The sequence below is a fragment of the Solanum pennellii genome, chromosome 4 (genome assembly GCF_001406875.1).
Source record: "Solanum pennellii chromosome 4, SPENNV200".
NCBI lineage: Eukaryota > Viridiplantae > Streptophyta > Magnoliopsida > Solanales > Solanaceae > Solanum > Solanum pennellii.
In genome coordinates this window covers 64,303,889-64,324,489 of record NC_028640.1, presented here as the reverse complement: position 1 = coordinate 64,324,489, position 20,601 = coordinate 64,303,889, and the positions used below count along the sequence as shown (strand labels likewise).

At 36.2% G+C, this 20,601-nt stretch overlaps 2 protein-coding genes across 3 annotated transcripts in view; one reads left to right on the top strand and one right to left on the bottom strand.

Annotated features, from left to right (window-relative positions):
- Positions 1–2,309: 2,309 nt before the first annotated feature.
- LOC107017904 (MICOS complex subunit MIC60) lies at positions 2,310–14,079 on the bottom strand. 2 transcript variants are annotated; one of them, XM_015218190.2, is made up of 12 exons: positions 13,904–14,079; positions 13,592–13,655; positions 11,639–12,358; positions 11,456–11,557; positions 11,178–11,318; positions 10,926–11,003; positions 10,623–10,715; positions 10,426–10,545; positions 5,868–5,945; positions 3,882–4,061; positions 3,244–3,345; positions 2,310–3,136 (listed from the first exon to the last, which is right to left on the bottom strand). In XM_015218190.2, exons 1-12 carry the CDS (start codon positions 13,912–13,914, stop codon positions 2,906–2,908), a joined length of 1,920 nt encoding a protein of 639 aa, XP_015073676.1. In that variant the 5' UTR covers positions 13,915–14,079; the 3' UTR covers positions 2,310–2,905. The 2 variants fall into 2 exon arrangements, with proteins under 2 accessions (XP_015073676.1, XP_015073677.1); XM_015218191.2 differs by having other exon boundaries at positions 2,325–3,136; positions 11,456–11,545; positions 13,904–14,070.
- A 911-nt stretch (positions 14,080–14,990) lies between these two features.
- The window catches only part of LOC107018174, a 7,093-nt gene continuing 1,482 nt past the window's right edge, over positions 14,991–20,601 (top strand). Inside the window, exons 1-2 of the mRNA XM_015218583.2 lie at positions 14,991–15,357; positions 20,315–20,563. Coding sequence (XP_015074069.1) covers positions 15,151–15,357; positions 20,315–20,563 — 456 coding nt within the window. The 5' untranslated portion in view covers positions 14,991–15,150. The remainder of the gene's footprint in view (positions 15,358–20,314; positions 20,564–20,601) is intronic.

Sequence of the window (20,601 nt, the reverse complement as noted above, 5' to 3'; positions counted from 1 at the left end):
CATAGATTTCCAAATATTCTTGGCAAATATTATTTGAGTGAAAATTTGGGTGAAATTTCACCATCTGTTTGGCCATAAAATTTGGGAAATATATTTCAACTTTTTAGAAAAATATGATTTATACCCACAAGTTTTAAAAACTATCAAAACTAACTAAAAGTTTGTATTACAAGTCAATTGAATGTTCGTTACAACAATAACAAATAATGTCCATGACACTAAAACGATGTGGTAATTTGGAGTGAGTGCAACAAGAATTATTCCATGTATCGTGAAGCAGACAAAGTACATGACTTTGTTACCTAAAGCCAATTTTTAATAATTTTCATCAACAATCATATCATTATTTAATATTCACTAAATATTTCATCACTATTTTGGTGTTCACGTAAAAAATGATGTAATACAACGCAAGCAAAAACTAGAGAGGGTGTTTTTGTAAAAGATAAAAGATTGGGGTAAAATTTTAATTTTCAAAATATCCCAAATAATGAGATTTGGCCCAAATACTAGAAAAAACTAGTATTTGGAAATTTGGGATATTTGCCAAAAATATTTGCCAAATAATAGCAAATTGTATGGACAAACATTATTTGCCAAATTTTTCCCAAATATATTTATGGCCAAACGGGAGCCTAAGTACTTTGAGCTAATATCTTGTGATAAAGGAAGAAAAACAGGAAAAAGAGTCATTCTGCATTGACTTTTTATTCATCATCTCTAAAATAAAATAAAGGATGGTGCTCGTTTTTCTAATTATGAAGCGTCATTTGTGTTTTTGATATAAAATTATCAGATATCAAAAAAGTATCATATTTTATTATGAATTTTAAATTGAACAAAAAATTGAAATAGGTCTTATAGTGATTCAAATTTAATTGAAACTTTAAAGTGGACTCAAATGCCAAGTGAGAAACCTAAAAAAAAAAAAAAGACATTATACAAAAAAAGATAACTCCTCGTTAAAAATGGATTTATTAGTTTCAAGTGAAAGTTTGTAACTAACTACCACATTGGATAACTAAACAAAGTGATTAAACATACTTAATCTGTTTTCTTTCTTTTAAATATTTCAAAGTAGTTAGAAAAATAATAAAGACATCAAACCAACTTATATTTATTTATAAGAAGAAAAAAATTAGTTAGCTTGTCTTAGTGGCTTGAAGCGACTATTCAACTTAACCTAATCGATAATCAAAGCTAACAACCGAAGGACTTAACCAATATGTATTAATATATGCAAAAATTAATCGATATGAATTGTGATAGGATGGTTGAAATTCCTCAAATCTTAACCAGAGATCTTGGGTAAGCACTTCAAGCCACCTCTAAAAATGATCTTGCAATCCGCAAATTCATATCTTAATCGAACTCTAATATACGTGCCTACAAATCCGTATCTAATTAAATTGTATTGATATTTGATATAAGGTGGGAAAAAAAGGGTTAAAAGTCATTGGTTTGTAAAAAGTCTTAGCTAAATTGTATTTAACGTTAGAAAGTTAGTTGGGAAATAAGGGACAATAATCAATTACTTAGTATAATAATCTTAAGAGGGATAGATGACAAATTAATGAAAGGTTATTCTGTTTTTGGGTGCACGAAATTGAGTTAGGAGGGATTAATTAATGAATCCATTTGGATAATTTCTCTAGATAAATATTGAAGCACAATGAATATTTAAATGTCCAATATTCTTTTATAAAAAAAAATAGGAGCCGGGGAAGGAGAAACACGAGGATTACAAGGTGGAGAAAACCTAAATCTCATGATTAAGGTAATAGTTCAGATAATCAACCAATTGAGTTATGAAGAAAAATCGTGAAACAGGTTGTAAAAGTATAAGAGATAACTGAATAGTGAACATCCACACTAGTTGTATATTTTATAACACGTGCTTTTCTTTTTTCCATGATCACGATACACAAACTAACACCATACATATTGAGAGAGACCTATCGACCATGACTTTTTTTTTTTTTAAAAAAAACCAATTATGCTTTCATAGTGTAGTTATCACTTGAAAAAGTGTATACATTTTCTCCCCGACTTTATTGGGGTTTGGTGAATGAACCCTAGATTAGTAATGTGTCTTGATCACAAATCATATGGTATTACTCTATTAGTAATTAATTTTGGGGGTTTTAATTTTGTGTTATTGCACTCTATTGATAAAAGAAATTACACCTAGGAGAATGTCTCTTTTCTAAATTTTGGCTGAACAGTAAAACGAAGTACATAAAATATAGGAAAGAACAAACGATAGAAAGAAAACCCAGAAACTTACAATTGCACAAGAAGCAATTTGATTTTTAACTCGTCTGTATCCAAAGGAACTTCAATTTCTTGATCATATACCATAATATTCAACTATAAATGTTAAGATATACATTAATCGAAGTTCCCTCAGAAATTTCAACCTCAACTGTTTTAAGGTGAATCATGTCTACTTATCCCCTCGATCAGACGAAAACCTATCAATGCTTGGCTGAGCTCTTTCAAATTTAATTAGTTTAGAAAACTAACCAAAGAAGTTATCCAGTCAATTTGAGCTGCCTTTATTATACATGCTAAACAGCGTAACAAGAGCAAATAAGATTAGTTCATGGGAAGTAGAAAATGCAGAGCGTACTCCAGCTTGGAGTCCTTTTCATGGAGGACCTGAAAGAAAGAATAACAGAAGTAACCCGTTGTACAACAAACCTGCTCGATAGTGATGTATCTATCAATGGAAATTATCCGGATCAAGAGAGGCATAACTACTTCGATTGCAACAAGATGAAAAAAGGGATAGTGTTGCAAGCATTGAAAATGTCAACATGTTAATCACCAAAAAGCCATTCTTGAGAGATTTTTGTAGGCAGCAGATAAACTGGACGTTTGATTGCTATAATGGATCACTGTTTCAAGTGCTTATAGTGGTGGCATAAGATTGCAGCAAGGTTAGTGCTTGCTCGGTTATAGCTCTGTTCCTAGCACGCTTTACCCAATCATCAACAATTTCTGCTGCGTGAGTGTCCTTTAAACCCTTCTCAAGGGCATCAGCAGCTTCTGATAATTTTCCCTGAGCCAAGAAACTCTCAACTTTATTTATGAGGGATTCAATTCCATCGCCAGACTGGCCAGCCTCCCTAACCTGATATCAGTACACAAAATTATTTTATGGGGAAGAAATACGAATTCAGTAAACTTTACTTAAATAATCAGATAGTTTAACTCAAAGAAGGGTAAATGAATAGATACCTTTAACCAGGATGCAACACTAGCCAAAGAATGTGTCAATATCCCACCACCACCTGGAGGAATCAGGCTAAAGTGACGAAGTGTCCCCTTTAATGTATCGAACTGTTAAAATGAGAAGTAATTAGAAACAGAGTTATCCCGTTTTTGCTCAGGTACAAGCATCAGATATGCAGACTTCAATGTAAGAGCTACAAATCCCAATAAAGAATTCTTGCTCTCAACAGACACACAAGACTATAGACTTTAGGCAGAAGGAACAAAAGAAAAAAGAATTCGGATATTTAGCAGCAGAAATCACAGAATTCAAAGGTACGAGTACTGTTGACATATTTGATCGCATGAGAAGCAAATCTGAAAACTGGGATAATTTAAACAGTGACCAAATCTTCTATCATTTTTTTTTTGAATCTGGTAACTTTACCAAACTCTTCTATCAGTCTTACAAATTGTCTGGTAATGACGATTCAACCAGGGCAGGAAATAAGAAACCAGAAAAAGAGGCATCGAGTTTGCCCAAAAAAATATTATATGTAGAAAAGGAAAACATAGCTAATTTGAAATTTCCCATGGGATTCCACATGGTTTGTAGAATTATGCTTCAAAGTTGGATATTATTCTACAGTGTTTCAGATGCTTGCCTTGTGATTCAGTTGTAACACAGTATCTGAACCATATCTCTGTGTTTCTTCTGGAAGAGAAGATAGAACCACATCCAGCAATGAGTTGTTATCTATCCCTTCAAGAGAAGTGTGAAGATTTTCTATTTCTTTTTGAATTGGTAACCCTCTGGACAGTGCATCTTCCAGAGCAAGCACCCCCTGCAACAATGAACAATCAAAGGATCCCATCAGTAGAGCTAAACACTTGACACAGGTTTTAGCTAATAGCCGGTAGGTTAGCATTGTTTGTACCCAATCATTCCCTTCTAATACCCTCCCCTGAGGATACAATTGTGGAAAAATAACTGGTTTTACAGCTTAACAAACAAAGAACAAATCAGTATCAGATCACTCCTGTTCTTCTTCCTCAGCATCAACCACTGTGCTATTCTTTTTGTTGGATGCATTGCATTACTTCAGTTTTAAATGGATAATTTATTTATGTTCTAAAAGTTAATAGCCTTTATTGACAGTGTTTTTAACATCCAACTTCAGAATGAGTTAAGATATCACCTTGTTAAATTACAGTATGAATTTCTCTCTTATTATACAACTTTTTTATAGTTTTTCTCTTAATATACATAATCTTTGGGAAGATGTAGACTTCATGAAGCATGAAAGCCAACGGCCACTTTTTTCTGATTAGAACATGAGAGAGCTAAGACTTGAGTTACAGGAAGAGTTCTAGCCTTGAGTTTCAGAAGTTATTTAGCAGTAGCATAAATGAAAAGTGGTGTTACTGGAATGATGATTACCATAAATAAGTGAGATTGTTACATTAGAAATTGTTTAGCATAGATTTAGGAAAGCTGCAATTGTTTCACACAGAATTCAAGGTCATATTTCACAGAGAAGTAGGAGCTGTTAGCCAAATTATTTTGTATATATGTTGATGGTATTTCAGGAAAACAGAAAAATGGCAATGTTAGTTGTACTTTGGGGTTACCAGCTAATGTGGCCGTTAGCTGGTCATTAGGAAGGGAAGACGGTTACTGTTGAGAAAATTTTGACAGAGTTCGCAGAAAGCCAGAAACTGCGAGTTTTTCCAAATGATTCAACACCATTTTGGTTGGAAAAGGGGATCTGTTTAGACATGTTACCAAATTGTGCAACTTTCCCTTTTATGTGTTTGGACGGGAAAAAAGGCTTACAGTTATGACTTATCACATTCAAGCAGTAGATTCTCCCTCTCTTTCTCTCCACACACACACACAACACACATACACACACAACAGGTCCTCAATTTTGCCTTCTTTGAACATTAAAAGACAAAGGATTGAAAACAAAAACAATCAGAACACCACCAAATTTAAGGGAAACAGAGAGCGAAGATGAAATGTTAAAAGGTAGTGGTTCTTATACTAGAAGGTCACTAGACGGATAATAGCGCGTTTAATAAATCTATTAACTAGGGCATGGCTACAGCGAGTTCAGTAGCACCCACATCCATCATGCAATGTTTAGTAAACAGAAGTGAACTAAACATTAGCTGAGAAAAGGATGGAATAGAGGTTATTAACAATTAGAATGGTTGATTTATGGTTCTCAACTTTTCATGGTGTTTGTAGTTGAGCCGATTGACTGTCTGGAGATTCCAATTGAATTTAAAAGTTTGGTTTAGAACTTTTGGACATGATATCAGATGTTCCCAAGTTCTAGCAGGGCAGTCATATACATAAAGAAAGGACTATATATACGTACAGTAGCATCATATATGTGGAGAAGCAAATATAGCAAGCATACACACTAACAATGTGCAGAAGGCAATATAATGTGATAATATTCTGTTAGTAGTTCAACAATACTCTGGACTAAAGATTGATATCATCCCTGATGGTGAAATTCTTCAGAACGAAAGAATTTATGTATACATTGTCTCACACCCACCCTGAAACTAAAGTTTTTCATTCAAAAAGGAAGGAGAACATAAAAATAAAAAGAGAAGTACAGCAGAAGTACAGTTACCAGAGCAAGCTTGTGAACAGAATGAGTCTGGCGAACCTCTTCAGATCGTGCATAAAATGCCATGCACAGAGCATTTATCTGAAAACAACAAGAACTCAAATCAAATCAATCATAGAAATGCCAAGCACTTAGACAACTGGCTATGAAGAAACACTCTAGAGAGTAGTGTTTTAAGATAAGTAGATGTAAGAATATATGAACTGCAAATTTAGCTAGCATAAAAAGATATCTAGGTTATGCTCCAGAAGAATGGTATATATGAAGATATAACACACAGATTTGGAAAAAAAATGTTTGGAGAAGAGGAATGTCGCTGGAGTGATTGTACTGTAGGAGATACCTGGGAAAGTGATGGTTAGTTTTTTCCTGGATGCAAAATTAGGTTTTGGATATTAAACTATTGCCTGTTTTCTCGGTCAGTTGCTCAGAAATTCTTTGCTAAAAAGTGGTAAAGCTATTAAGAATTTCGCTGCAGTGCGATTTTCTATATGTTTGTTGTGGTAAATATTGGAAGTTGCGTTCTTATGTGCATTTTATGAGAAAATCCTGCATAATTTAGGAAAAGGTTACATTACTTTAAGTTCTCGACTTTTGGTACAATGAATTTCGTTGTCTACAAGGAGGATATTTCTAGATTACAAACCCTTTTGCATAAGATATGCTTAGTGAGCTTCCACCTATCCCAAACAAGCTCCATTTTCTCTTGGGAACTCAATTTTGGGAAATTAGCCGATTTTAAAAGAACATCTTTTCTGGTTACAATTGTCCTGTTTCCAGTGAGTTTCACTTCTCCACTATGGAGGGAAGAGCCTATTTCTCAGCCGGTCTCAACCAGAGAAGTCTTTTAAATTGATTAACATAAGCAAATAAAGAGCAAGATGGTTTTACTTACTTTACGAGGGCAATAGAAGGCTCATTAGCAAAATCAAAACTGGAAAAACAACTAGTGATGGGCATGAGTGCTTTAAAAGAGCTTTCACTGGAAGAGGGGAAACTTTGCCAGAGATGTGGTAGGAAAATAGAGGACTACCTATACCGACTGTATCAGAATTTTAACAGCTACCATTGGTAGGTATGTTCAAATTGAGGTATGAGTGGGTGATATGAAATTATCGGTGATAATTCGAGAAGTTATTGATGATGGAGGATGGTATGCAAGTGTAGACAATCCTGTGGAGACACAGCAATCAATGACAAGAACTCTAGAGTTACGCAAGACCATATTTTGAAAATGAACGGTGTTGTGGCGGTTGAAAAAATCAAAATCTACCAGAGACCAAAGCAAATAATGCCCATTTTCTTGCCAAATGCACAAAATACCCAGTGAAATTCCACAAGTGGGTCCGGGAGGATAGAATGTACGCAGATCTTACCACTACTTCATGGAAAGACAAGTTAAAAGACCCACCATTTCACCCTGAGAAAGCCCATCATTCATTTCCACATACCATTAAGGCCCCTAGTATTCCAGGCTACAATCTTGACTTCCATTGGATATTCCAAGGCAAAGTCCTCCCGCTTCTCCTAGATTCACCTTCTTTGAACTTCATACCAATGTCAAAGAACAAATTCTTGAGCTCCTTTGGAGTATTAACTGTGTTGGTACAACTGTGCTCCCTTTGCTCTATTCCGATCTACCTTCGAGAAAAGGAAGGCCTCATTTTCGCAACCCTTGATAGCTGCTCCAAACTTCTGGCTAAGTTTGATCCCGATAAAGTTTACCTATAGAGTACTCTCCCTAACGAGACCTTCAACAGTTTTGAGTCGTCAATTTACAGAGGCCTTGATTCGGAATAACAACTCAGTTGATCATGAGAATATTCTAGCGTCTCCTCAGCATCCTTTCTTATAGCAGAGCATGATTGCAATCCTCCCTGGTTATGGAGATAGAGAATTCTGTAATGATTCATCTCCCAACACTTGATCGTTTTCGAGGATAAATTCATGTCTTGGAGTCTCCTCCATCTTGATGGAAGTCCCAAATCTCCCAGGATCAATGTGAATTCAGATGGTAAAATAGATGGACCTTGGATTATATTTCGGAGCTCAATAAATGGTTCCAAGGGGGTTAAATGAATAGGCCAAAAAGGAATTTATGGTTGGTCCTTGTCAGCGAGCAAAGTGGAATTTAAAAGAATTGGATTGGGCCCACAGTCTTTTAAATTCAAATTCAAACATTCAGCATTGCACAGGCACCACTTGCTGCGTGTCAGGCCCCACAAAATCTATTGGGTAAAGACCTATAACCTCTTTACCTTTTTCATGAAAGTCTTCTTATACTTCCCACAACCCAGAACTACTTTTTTTTTCTCCTTTACTAGCTATAGTCGCCTGTAGGGTTAGTAACTATCTTTTTTCCTTGTAAATCACCGACGAGTCTATCCATATCAGCAGAGAGAAGATTAAATTCCCATCATCGACATCAATTGGTCAGTGGTATTGTCTCCCTCGGACCCTTACTCCGAACGTGAGCCCATAGCAGGGGGTTCTTAAGTTCTGTTTCTTCTTCATTTTCCAACCAACTCCACATCTATCACCTATCTCTTTCATGACTCCATCGGACCAGAGAGGTAGAGGAAGACCATTTACTCTGATCCAAAACCAATCAAACTTGGTTTGGGTCGGAAAGGAACTCTTCATCAGAGACCACGAACCGAGTGTTAAGTTGACCACATATCTCCTCTAGTCGCCCATAAGAATGGGCTCAGCTGCTTTCCTTGATTGGAACTCGAAGAGAAACCAAAAGCTATTCATGTCATACACTTGAATATTCTGAGTCCCTTTTCGGTCTGTTGAGCACATTTTCTCACATCATTGTTAGTTGGAAGTTCAACCCCGCCATTGAATTGACCAACTAGACATCTCCGCAGAAGATCTGTATCACCCTCTTGAGTTTTCAAAGAAAGTTGGTTCTTCATAACTGCAACCTCAGCTTCCTTTGAAGTCCACTTCAAAGATGTTCCCCGTGTCCTTTAATAGTTGTTTATTGTACTTCCGTTCGTAATAAATGCAGCAGGATGCTAGTTTTCACTGTAATAAATTTCTCAATCTTTGTAGCCACCAACCCCCATACCTCATTAAAAGAAATTTTCTGGAATGATGACCACAACTCTGTTGTGTCCCTTAACTGTAATGACGGAAAGGAATCTCCCATACTTGTTAACTTTTGAGAACAATAATATTAAGTGAAGAGATCTCTGCATCTCCACAATTTAATGTTGTTCCCTTGTTTTCTGATGCATCCCTCATTCTTCTGCAAAGCCAGAGTAAGGCTCCGTTACTCAGAGTTAATCTTCTAATAGAATTCCTGGCATTCTCCACCCATTTGATCCTAGATACTAATTCTGAATCTTATGAATACATAGAAATGTCACAAGATTTTCCCCCAGATCTATAAATTAAATTCCTTTATCCATTGAGCCAGAGCAACTGGAGAGATGCATGAGAGTTTAAAAAGGTAGTAAAAGTGGCTCAGGTGATCGGATATAGCCGGAAAAGGGTAAGAGAGGCCCAAAGAGGACCTCCAAGAAAGACCTAGGGATATGTGCCCGGGAGAGAAGGAGATATGTGGCTGTAACTATCATTATTGTTGTATAAGATTAAGATATAGGACGTTCAGCAGAAATTCGGCAATAGAACAATCCTGCTATATACCTTCTTGGCAAGTAGATTCCTTACTGGGACAAATGAAAGAAGAAACATACGGTTGAGCACTCCATAAACGTCCAATGCTAAAATACATGACAAAGAATGTAATTTATCCTCCCACCCATCATTTCTTTTTGAGAATGGTGAACTTTACTTCTATATATCCACGGGTATACTATAACAAAGTGTATCCCCCATCACAAAAGTTGTCTCTTCACAAAATCCTAATATATCTAATTACAGCCAATCAATTGCATTAAAAACATCTTTTGTGCTGTCTATTATTACTTGTTTACACCAACAATAGTAAAGGCTGTCTCCCACCCATCATATAAAGCATCTTCTGTTTCCCTAGACATTATTATACTTACAGGTATGTAAAATCTAATATCATACATCATAGACAAAGTAAGAACTGAAGCCATAAATACAGCGATATAAACTAATGAAAAATGAAGAAAAAACTGCAGTCAATTACATCAGTTATCTCCCAATGCGCGTCAAACAAACATTGTACTTGCATCCCACAAACAAAATACAAACAAAAAAAAACCTTCACTTGCCAACACTACTTTAATGGAGCAGCCATGATGGAGTAAGTATTTTCCATTTACTAAAGAATAGGATGCTCAGAAGTATTTTCCATTTACTAAAGAATAGGATGCAGGTGTTGGTCTAAACAGACTTCTTTTTTTTTTAGAAAGGGAACTGTAGTCTAAACGAATTTAGGATAGCAATTATCTGATTCCCTTATGAGTAGTTCCAGAATATCCTCCTATAGATGTTTCAAGGAAGAGATAGTTTCTAACCCACAGTTGAATAGGAATGTGAATAATTTAAAAGATTGGTGTAACATCAAATGAAAAAAGAAACTTCTATACGTGGAAAACTAATATATGGGAAGCTTTACATGGAGATTGGCTTCAGCCATTTTTTCAATTTGAGATGCTTTCTCACTTGCAATAGCTGCATCCAATTGTGCTTTACCCAACTCCTGGGCTTTCTTTAACGTCAGTTCTGCTTCAGCTTCCTACAATTATGAATCTGCATAAGTCTGCTAGACAGAAAATATAGTATATTTTGTATAGTCTTAAGAGAGTATAGTACCTTTTCCTCAAGCTCCGTCTTGTGTTCTTCTTCTAATTTTTCTTTAAGTGATTTCAAAGCTGCGATGGCTTTTGCTCTTTCTTTTTTCAGTTCCTAATGAAATTTTCATCATTAATCAGTCCAACAAAGAGATTAGGATAATAAAAGACAATGATAAATCATCAAATAAGATGACCCTCCACGCATGTGATCCTAAGAAAGAAGTGAAATGTGGCAATGAATAGTTTAAGAACTGGAGTTATCATACACTGCAGCAGCCTATATGAGGGTAAAATAGGTAACCAATAACAAACATACTACAACCTTATCCAGTAAGGCCTCTCGTTCAGCATACATAAGTTCCCTGGCCCTGGCATCCTTCAGCTCCTTTTCATATCTCTCCTAAATCATGAGAGCAGAAAAATCTTAAAATAACAATAACAACAACAACAAGCAGCAACAAAATTAAAAGCAAATCATGTGGAAGAAATACCACAAATCTTAAGAGTGAAGTATCACAATAATGTTATAACATCCTCTTTTCAAAATTGTAAAGAATTGTTAAAGGTCTCACACCTTCATATATTTCTTTTCTTCAGCAAATAAGCGAGCATCTAGTTCTGCTTGTCTACTCTCAGCTTCATGAATAACCTGTAAGACATCAAGCACCAATTTTCCATCCTTTGATATGTAGGAATCACCCAGATTTTCAACAACCTACAGTTTCATAATGCAAAGATTAAGGAAAACCAACTAGGAGATTCTCCCTCTCCTTCCCTCTCATATATCCTTCTGTCTTTTCATTGTTTCATTTTTTTAGGGGGTGGGGGGTGGGATAAGGAAGGAGAATATACCATTTGCTTGTCAGACGAGGTTGTAGGGGTAGCTCCACCCCCATTTCTTAAGAAGTATTCATCAAGGAGGGAACTAGGTTTTTCCTCATGCTGAGGAGCATCCTTCAAAAAGTAGCTGTTCAGAGAACCATGACAAAATTTGTAACTCACAAGATAAAGTTGTCAGCACAAATTGGTTTATACCTCCATCTTGGCTCGACTGGTTGCATGCTCTGGAGACATGACACTAGCCTCATTTTCCTTCTGAAGTGTATCAGCCTGTGTTGGAGTTGGAGTGATTTCTATTTCCTTAGACTGCACTGCATCAGTAGATACTTCTGGGCTCTTCATGTCCAAAGTGTCCTCAGGTGATTGAGTAGAAGTAGGTCTTGTTTCATCAGGTGAAACATTTTCTCGATGGGAGCTGGGTGATAATTCTTTTACTTCAGTATAGGTGGCTTCTCCACCAGTAATCTCTGATGAATCGTTTACCTGAAATTGACTTTCTGATCCAGTTGCTGTTGGCTCTTCTGATCCAGAGAGATCTTGTTGAATTCCAATGCTCTGGTAAGTTTGCTCCGGACTATCAGACTCTACAAATTTAGAATCAGCATCTGGTCTTCCTAAAGTTTCACTATCTTGTGAAACTTCACTACTTTCCTTTAGCTCGTTCACACCTTGAAGGCCAGTTTCTTCCCTGGCTAATTCAGGGCTAGAATGGGGCTCTTTGATGAGATACTTATCTAAATATCCAGTTTGATAAGCAGCAAAAAATCCAGCACTTAAAGCAACAGATCCAATAATGAATCTCGGCAAGAGACTCACTGTTTCTTCGGGCTTCCCCGTTGAAGCTGGCCCCCGTGGTGGCCCATTTTGTTTGGGTGAGACTGAAAACTCTCTTCTGGAAAAAAGATAGGAAGGTACCTGAAACCATATACCGGTAAACAAATCGGTAAACAAGAATTCAATGCTAGTTACTGTAAGACATAACACTAGTATTCAAAGAAAATGCGGGGACAGTTTTTTTTCTCTTTATTTTTCTTGTGGTAAAAGTAAAAAAGGAAAGAACAAGCAGATGATAATCAAGATTTAAAATAAAGATTCTGAGCATTGCCAGGAAGGGTCCAGTTATGGCAGTCATCGTATTTCTCTCCAGTTCAATGGCATTAGTTTTGTTCTACCTCCATAAATGCATCATAATTTACAACGATGCACCAACTCAATTTGATCACACTTATCAAAAGAGTTTTTCCAATACTTGCTCTTTCTTTCTTTTCTTTTTTGATCTGGTAAGCTAAACCTACTTTACCAAAACCCCTTCCCACAGGCGATCCAAGATAACACATCACTCAGATTGTTAAAACTTGCAGCAATGCCAATCTCCTTGTTAAAAAACAGCTGCCCTCCCCACTTTTGCTCCCTTAGGGACTCAAACCCATAACCTCATCTTAGTTGCGCGGACTCTTCACTTTTGATTCTGGATCCGTGCTGGCTACTAAAAAAATACGCTACTTTTGGCGAATCCGATGCACACCTGTTAGACATTTTCGAAGAGTCCGAGCAACATACAACCTCATGGTTAAAAAATGTTGTTTTACTCTCTTCAAAAATCATATTTACTCTTTCTTTATGAAGATACTGATGTAAACAGAAGCACAAAAATCACGACAGCATCCAAACTTCTGAAAAGTTCCACTTTTTACTTCTCCACCATGAGGCCCCCAAGAAATTCAAGTTTGCCCATGTCATAGCTAATAAAAATGGTTCTTTCTTCTTCTTGTCATAAAAGGCACAACAAACAACAAGAAGGAGCAGATTTCTTCAAACTTCGCCAGACCGTTATCTACTTTAATTTATTTTTGATGATCACGGTGTCCGGACAAGCATTTGCGCAACTCAACTAATTCCACGGGATACCTGCCGCGTGCCATGTGCCGTGTTAACACCCAAGACTACGACATATGGGAAGAATCATCTAATGCTTTTTTTTTTTTATTTTGTTTTTTCAAAATTGGAGGTTGGGGAAGGGGAAATAGGAGAGGGGATTACAATATGGGGAATCGAATCCTCACCCGTGGGAGTTCAGGTAGCCAATTAAGTAGTAAGACCCACCTAGTGTGTTTTGTTTATCTATTTTGACGATATTGTAAAACGTACCTGTGTCATAACCTCTGCTGGAATTCTTTTCACTGATTGACCAGCCGAAAGTCGCAGGATGGACCTGCAAAAAAAAAGATACAGTAGAAGATCTCAAATTAGTTCAAACACTCAATTTTCATGTAACAAAATTCATTTCAACCCTAATTCTTTTCATTGAAATTAATACTAGAGAGCAAAATAACAATAAAATCGACATTGACAAACTAACTATCCGATGTATCACAACGTAATGAATGAACAAAAGCTACGGAATATGAGAGTGTATATATATTGATAACTGTAGAAATTGAGATTTTGGTTTAGGGTTACCTTCGCAACATGGTGAGAGGATTGGTTGGCGCCAAAAAAACTGATATTGAGTTGATTTGTAGCTTGTCTGAGATGAAGCTCGCGCCAATGGCGGAGAGTTTTTGGGCTTTCAGCACGGCGATTTCATTTGCTTCTCTTTACACTCCGATTTTCTTTATTTCTGAATCCCAAACTTCTTTATTTTTTTCTTCTTTTATTTTTCTATAATTAAATTATTACTAATTTGACTTTTTGTATTTCGAATTTTACTGCATTATTAATTTGAGACCGTCACAAATATTTTTCATTATCTTAAAACAAGCAACTATTTATATTTCAATTTCTAGGGTAAAACCTAACAAAAAAAAATATTAAAATTGCAAAACAATAACCAAAAATAATAAAAATAAACTTGCAAGCCTAATAAAATATAAATGGCAAAACAAGAGAGTTTGACAATAGGTGCAAGCATACAATCCTACTTTTCCAGAGTTGATTAGATTAATTTAAAAAATTAAATTAGATTGTATCAATTTAATATCTAACCAAAATTTATATATTCAATTGCAATTTCAAATCAATATGATTAAAAAAATACATTTTAAAATAATAATCAAAATTATTTGAGTTTCAAAAAGAGAATTATGATAAATAGAAAAGATTAAATTGAGTTCTAGTTAAACAATTTGTATGTTGAATCGATTCAATTTCATATATATATCGAACCATACTAAAATAAAAAATTATAATAAATATATCATTTAAATTTGAATTAATTGGAAAATTCAAAGTGAATCAATATATGCATAGGCCAAAAAAAATTACTTCATTATAATAAATATATCATTTAAATTTGAATTAATTGGAAAATTCAAAGTGAATCAATATATGCATAGGCCAATAAAAAAGTACTTAATTAATTTATTTTTTTACTAATTCATCTTTATCAAATTAGTTATAGGAAAAAAAATATTTATTTAATGTATTTTTGGAAAATTATAAAATTTTATAAGTTCATGTATAACAATTGATGATAAATTATTAAGAAAATTTCAATTACTACATTTACAATAATAAATACATATTAATATGTATAAAAAATTAAATTGAGCTTATACTTTTTCGGACCTAAAGCCACCCACTGGCATTTTATCTTACGGCTTAATCCTCTTTTTCTTTTCCGATCAGTTCCTCGGCCAACGCCAGTTTTAGGGCTGAGCCGCTCCTCTTTTTTCCGATAGCTTGTTGAAACTACTGCCGGCGAGGAGATGAATTGCGCTACCATAAACGCCTGCAATTTCAATGCTGCCTTTCCATCACTCACTGCTACCAAAAGGATTTCAAAACTGACAACATTATCTTCAACTATAAAACTCCCGAGAAATGCAAAAGTAAGTGTATCCAGACAGCAGCAGCAGTCCACAACTGTATGCTTATTTGGTGGTGGAAAGGGGAAGTCAAGCAATGACAATGAGGTAACAATCTTTTGCAACATCATTCATTCTGTATTTATGTGTGTCAAACAATTTTAATATCTTTAGTCGGAGTGATGAACAAAAAACCATGAAATGTCCAACTGAAACAATCCCAAGCAAATTGCCCACTAATTGGTTGTTATTTTACATTTTTTATTTGAAACTTATGAAATGCTTCAAGTTTGTTTTATCTGTAAACGAAAACCACCAGGCCTTGATTTCAAGCTAGTTAGTGTAAGCTATATGGATCTTCATTATCCATTTCGCTCTATTTTTTACTCTTTCATCGCAATATCAATAAAGATGAATTCTTAGAATTCGGAGTTCTCTACGTTTCTTTTTAATTAGAAAATAACTCCTAACAAATATCTTACAAAATATAAGCTTAAGGACACGTGAACGTTTATACCAATTACTTCCTCCGTCCATCTTTACTTGTCCGGTTTGGAAAACCAAGAGATAATATACCATTTTGTGTCTATTTTATCCTTGCTATTAAACGCTATTCATTTTTCAATATTTAGATAACTTATAATTAAAGGTGATATAGTAAAATTATCCCTCTATTAATTGTTTCATAAGAGTGTGCCAAGTCATGGACAAGTAAAGATGGATGGAGGGAGTAGTTGGTATCCTTTTCAAATGTACCTAGTGGTTGGTATCACCTATATGAGTTTGTGTCTTCAATTGATTGCATGAGTTCAACATAAATTACCTAGTTTTACTTTAACTGTTAACGTATCATAAAACTCCTCTTTTATCAGAGGACTTTGGGTCGGCAATGTGAGCTTGCTCACATGATCAAAGTGAAGTTCGTTTTATTTGAAAAATCCCCCAAAAAGGTTTCCAATTTTTGTTTGAAGATATTGGTATAAAAAGAAATGAAGCAAACATTTCTCCTATGTCAATTGGCAAGGATGGGTTGCCACATGCCGACTCTGAGACAAACTGGTAACATTTTCTTTCACAGACTCTCCAGGCGTAGAACCTACTGAGAACTGATAAGGACAAGAGGAACTCGTCTAGTTAATTAAAAATATTCTAGTTTACGTAAGATAATCCAAACCATCCACAAACGAATCCAACCAGAAAAATTTTCCCACTATATGCAGGTGGTTTTGATTTCTTTCTTTGGGAAATGGTTATATGTGGTGTGGCTTTTGTATTTACTTTGAGAATCTACAAGCCATCTTATTTACTTATCATTGAAAAAAATAAAAGAAGATGGCCTAAAGCCACATGCATCTCTAGATACCACCCAAGATGAAATTGATGGAAAACAGGTTCCCATCCCCATATTCACTCCCCTTTATTTTCTTTGCACTTTTGGATCATTTGGGTGTGAACACTGTCTAGTTAATTAAGATAAGTGCAAGGCGTTCTTGTATATTCTTACATGCATATGTTGAACCCCTGATGGGGGCTCTTGCTTATCATGCCAATGTGGCCCTTGGCAGTGAAATGAGGGGGAACTCTAAAACTGAGGCCTATATTTTTTATTTTCTTTATTTATAATCAAAAAGTATAGGCCTCAGTTATGCTCTTGGTGATCTTGAGTCTTGGCTGTGAAATAAGGAGGATAGTGTAAACTCTTCAGGAAGGCATAGACAGCCTTTATATCCCACTATATAATGTGTTCTACTGCCAGGCCTTTTGGTTGCTTCCTTGTCCGTATCAAGAAACATCAACTGGCCCAGTTGTGACTCCAGATATAGCTAAAGCACCATTTGTTTGTTACAAGTGCTTTAGCTCCTCATTGGTTAAACATAATCCTCTAATATTTGGTTATAGTCGTTTTCTTTCTCATTCATCTTAGTTTCATATCCTTATTGCTTGTATTTTCCCTGACATGGAATCTAAAAACAAATTAAGACAGTAGCAAATAATCTAGGAGAACGGTGAAAAGAAGAGAATGTCTCTTTCAACCCTTCTAATCACCTACCCTTTATCTCCCTATTCCTCAGTAATGCCATAATGTGGTTTCCCTTTTATTGGTAGGTAACTGATTTCCAATACCAAAAGGCTGAACCATCGGTGGCCACCTAAAGTTGATACCAATTTTCACAAACACCTTAACTAGGCTTTGTTCATTTTAGACACCTCATTTCATGCTCCGCTATGTCATTTGACACTTCTTGCCGACTTGGCACATTGTGTGTGTTGCACTAACTCCAAGCGTGTGAAGAGCTTCTTTTTTCATGAAATAAACTTTTTTTTCCCTTCTTTTTCTCGTCTCTTTCTTCCTTCCACCATCCCACCTACTGACCTACTCCACCACCATCATATCCATCATTTTTCATCATCTACCCCTTCTCTGTTACAACCCAGGTCATCCATCTCCGTCATTTTTTTCTTCCTCCACCAGAAAAACCATCAAATTTTCTCCTTTCTAATCATTTGTGGTAGCAGATACAGTAAATAAAAAATGGGTTCTGAAATAACTTTCGATGAAACTCCATTTTTGAATATTCAAAATTTGAAAGTCCTTGGATAAAAGATATGTGTTAGGATATGTAACTGTTGTCCGTTCCTCTTCTAAGCGAACATTAGTTGGTACCTGAGCATTTCCATTATCCTTAGTTGATTGTGGCTCAGGTTGCTTTAGTTCTTCACCCCCTTCTTTACTCAACCATGTCTTTGTGAACTTCTTTGGATCAGCTCTAGACTCTAGTCACCTCTTTCTTTTGGACCTCAGGCCTTTGGGTCTTGTCCTGGGTTGCTGGTCCTTCTTGCAATCATGCCCAATCAAACAACATGTTGCACATCTGTGGTCTTCAGTCGTACCAAATCTGTTTTTCAAACACCTTCCCTTGTGTATCCATCACTTTGACGGAATTGGGAAGTGGTATAGTAGCATCCATTTCTACTAGCACCCTTGCATATGAGGTCCTTTCTGTTCTGGCAGTTCATTCATCAGCATACATAGGGGTTCCAGGACTGCTTGCTATTCGACTCAGAGAATTACCCCCAGCATCACAGTGGTAGATTGAGTAGCTTAGTCCACAATGGTATTGTTTTTATCACTTCTTCATTAAAGTTGAACTCCTGACTCCAAGGCTTTTACTATTGCTGGTTTCTTGTTTATCATGTGTGGTCCTATATGCACTATTCTATCCCTCACACTGATGTTATGGAATTAAATAAAAAAATATCCATCTTTAGGGTAGTAGATGGTGGGCTTGCTGACAAATGTTCCTTGCCCCGCAATGAATTGAGAAACAACGCCTATTGTAGGGGAGTCACCCACTACATATAGTATCATGACAGCTCTCCAAGCCAGCACTTCCTTATTTACTTCTTCTTTCACAGTTTTGCCATTTTTACTCCATTTTGGATGACCGGAGTGACGTAATTGAGGTTCATGCCTTTTGATGCCATCATGTTCCTGTGAAAAGGGTATTCCATGTCTTCTTGTCCTGTCCTTTGGGGTTTTGGTTACCCAGCTTGGTATCATTAACATTTCCCAGAGATCTAACAGTTCTCCCTAAGCTCTGTCTTCTATCCACCAACTGTTTCTTTGTGTGAGAGTCTTGCACTGTTGGCCACTGTTCTATTAAACTGTCAGCCTGCACTGTCGTGCCTATGCCCTCCTCCGCCAGAATCAAGCTTGTCATCTCTATTCCTTTGCCCGTCGAGGGGTTTGGGGTGTTACCATTAAACCTTGCTTCATCAGATGTGTGATTTGGGTTTACAACATTCAGCATAGGTTCCTGTTGTGTGGTCTCGCTTGCACTAGAGCTAAGTGCTTTCCCTGCGTCTTCAGTGTCCAGTATTCTCTTATTTACCTTTGCCAGCTTCACGTCTGGTAGCTGAATAACCTTCATTGTCCTCTCACGGTCACGGCCGCAGGCCATTTCCGGTGGTGGTGTGCAGAGTTGCACCACTAGCGTACACCAATCTTATCATGCGCCGAGAGAGAAATGTTATATTTTTGGAACTTTTTATCCTTATCTTACAATGTGGCTTAATACAACAACAGCAATGAGGACAATGCCCCAATACCAAAGTAGTTGGATCGACTATATGACCTAATTATACTGTTTCCTTTAGCCACAATTACTTGATATCAGCTTGACAAGTGTCTTTACTTTCACTAAATCAGGTTGGTTGATGAGTGGCGAGCGATTTGCTGATTATATGACCTTTCATGTACACAATGCTAGTTGTCACCCCAACATTGTTTAGGTTATCTATCCAATATGTTGTGCATGTCATGTGCCCTTTTAGTTTTAATTGCTTTAAGAAAACCTTGCATTTTTTTTTAAACTGGTAACATTTGTATTTCATATAGCACTTAGGTAGTACTGAAAAACCATATTTACAAAAGCAAAAAGGAAGTATAATCTATCCAAAAACTGAACCAAATCTAAATAGATCCTAAAACACCTATGATTGACTCAGTTTCATTGGAGTAGACATTTGTACACCAAAAGCAAAACAACAAAATACACTTAAGCTTTACTTCCTACAGGTTGTTGTTCCTATTCTCAATTATCTATCGTTTCTCTCCCTCCATATAGTCCACCAAATACTTGCAGGGATCATCCTCAATCTTTCTGTTAAGTTATCTAAATCTATTTTCCCCTCATATTTTGATTAATTTTGGGTGCTTGAGTTTGCTCGGTAAGCATATTTAATCTGCTTTCCATTTTATTGTCTCCTTTTTTTCTAAAGAAATCTGTTTCTTGTTACAATGTTGTATGAATTTGTTACAGCTTAACTCTTATCCATGCAAAATAGATATATTGTTCTGTACTTAAAGCTAGCAAACCCTTCTTCTCCATGAATGCTCTGCATGTGCATCATAATCTGGGGTTCTTTTTCATAAAACTGCACTGCCATTGAGTATAAAGTAGCTCCAACATTCTGTTGATAATCACGAATTGAGAAAAATAAGCTTATGAAATGTTTATTACACGAGAAGATAACACCCCACTTGGCACGACTATTTGACTAGGCTTCTCCATGGAAAGCTCTTGAGAAAGCCATGGGAAATCTGAAGAAGGAAAAGTCAGTTGAGGATTTATTGAAGCAACAGATTGAAAAACAAGAATACTATGACGGAGGAGATGGTGGTGGAGATCGTCCAGGTGGTGGCGGTGGAGGTGGTGATGACGCTTCTGGTGGAGCAGAGGATGAAGGCATTCCAGGGATCTTGGATGAGCTAGGACAAGTAATCTTGGCAACTATGGGCTTCATATTTTTGGTACTTTCTCATTTCTCCCCTCCCCCCCCCCCCCCCCC

Excerpts from the sequence above, each read along its gene's own strand:
- LOC107017904 (XM_015218190.2), bottom strand. Across the intron at positions 11,319-11,455 it reads CCTCGTCTGACAAGCAAATG|GTTGTTGAAAATCTGGGTGA; the intron begins GTATATTCTCCT and ends ATGAAACTGTAG. Across the intron at positions 4,062-5,867 it reads CTGTTCACAAGCTTGCTCTG|GGGGTGCTTGCTCTGGAAGA; the intron begins GTAACTGTACTT and ends TCATTGTTGCAG.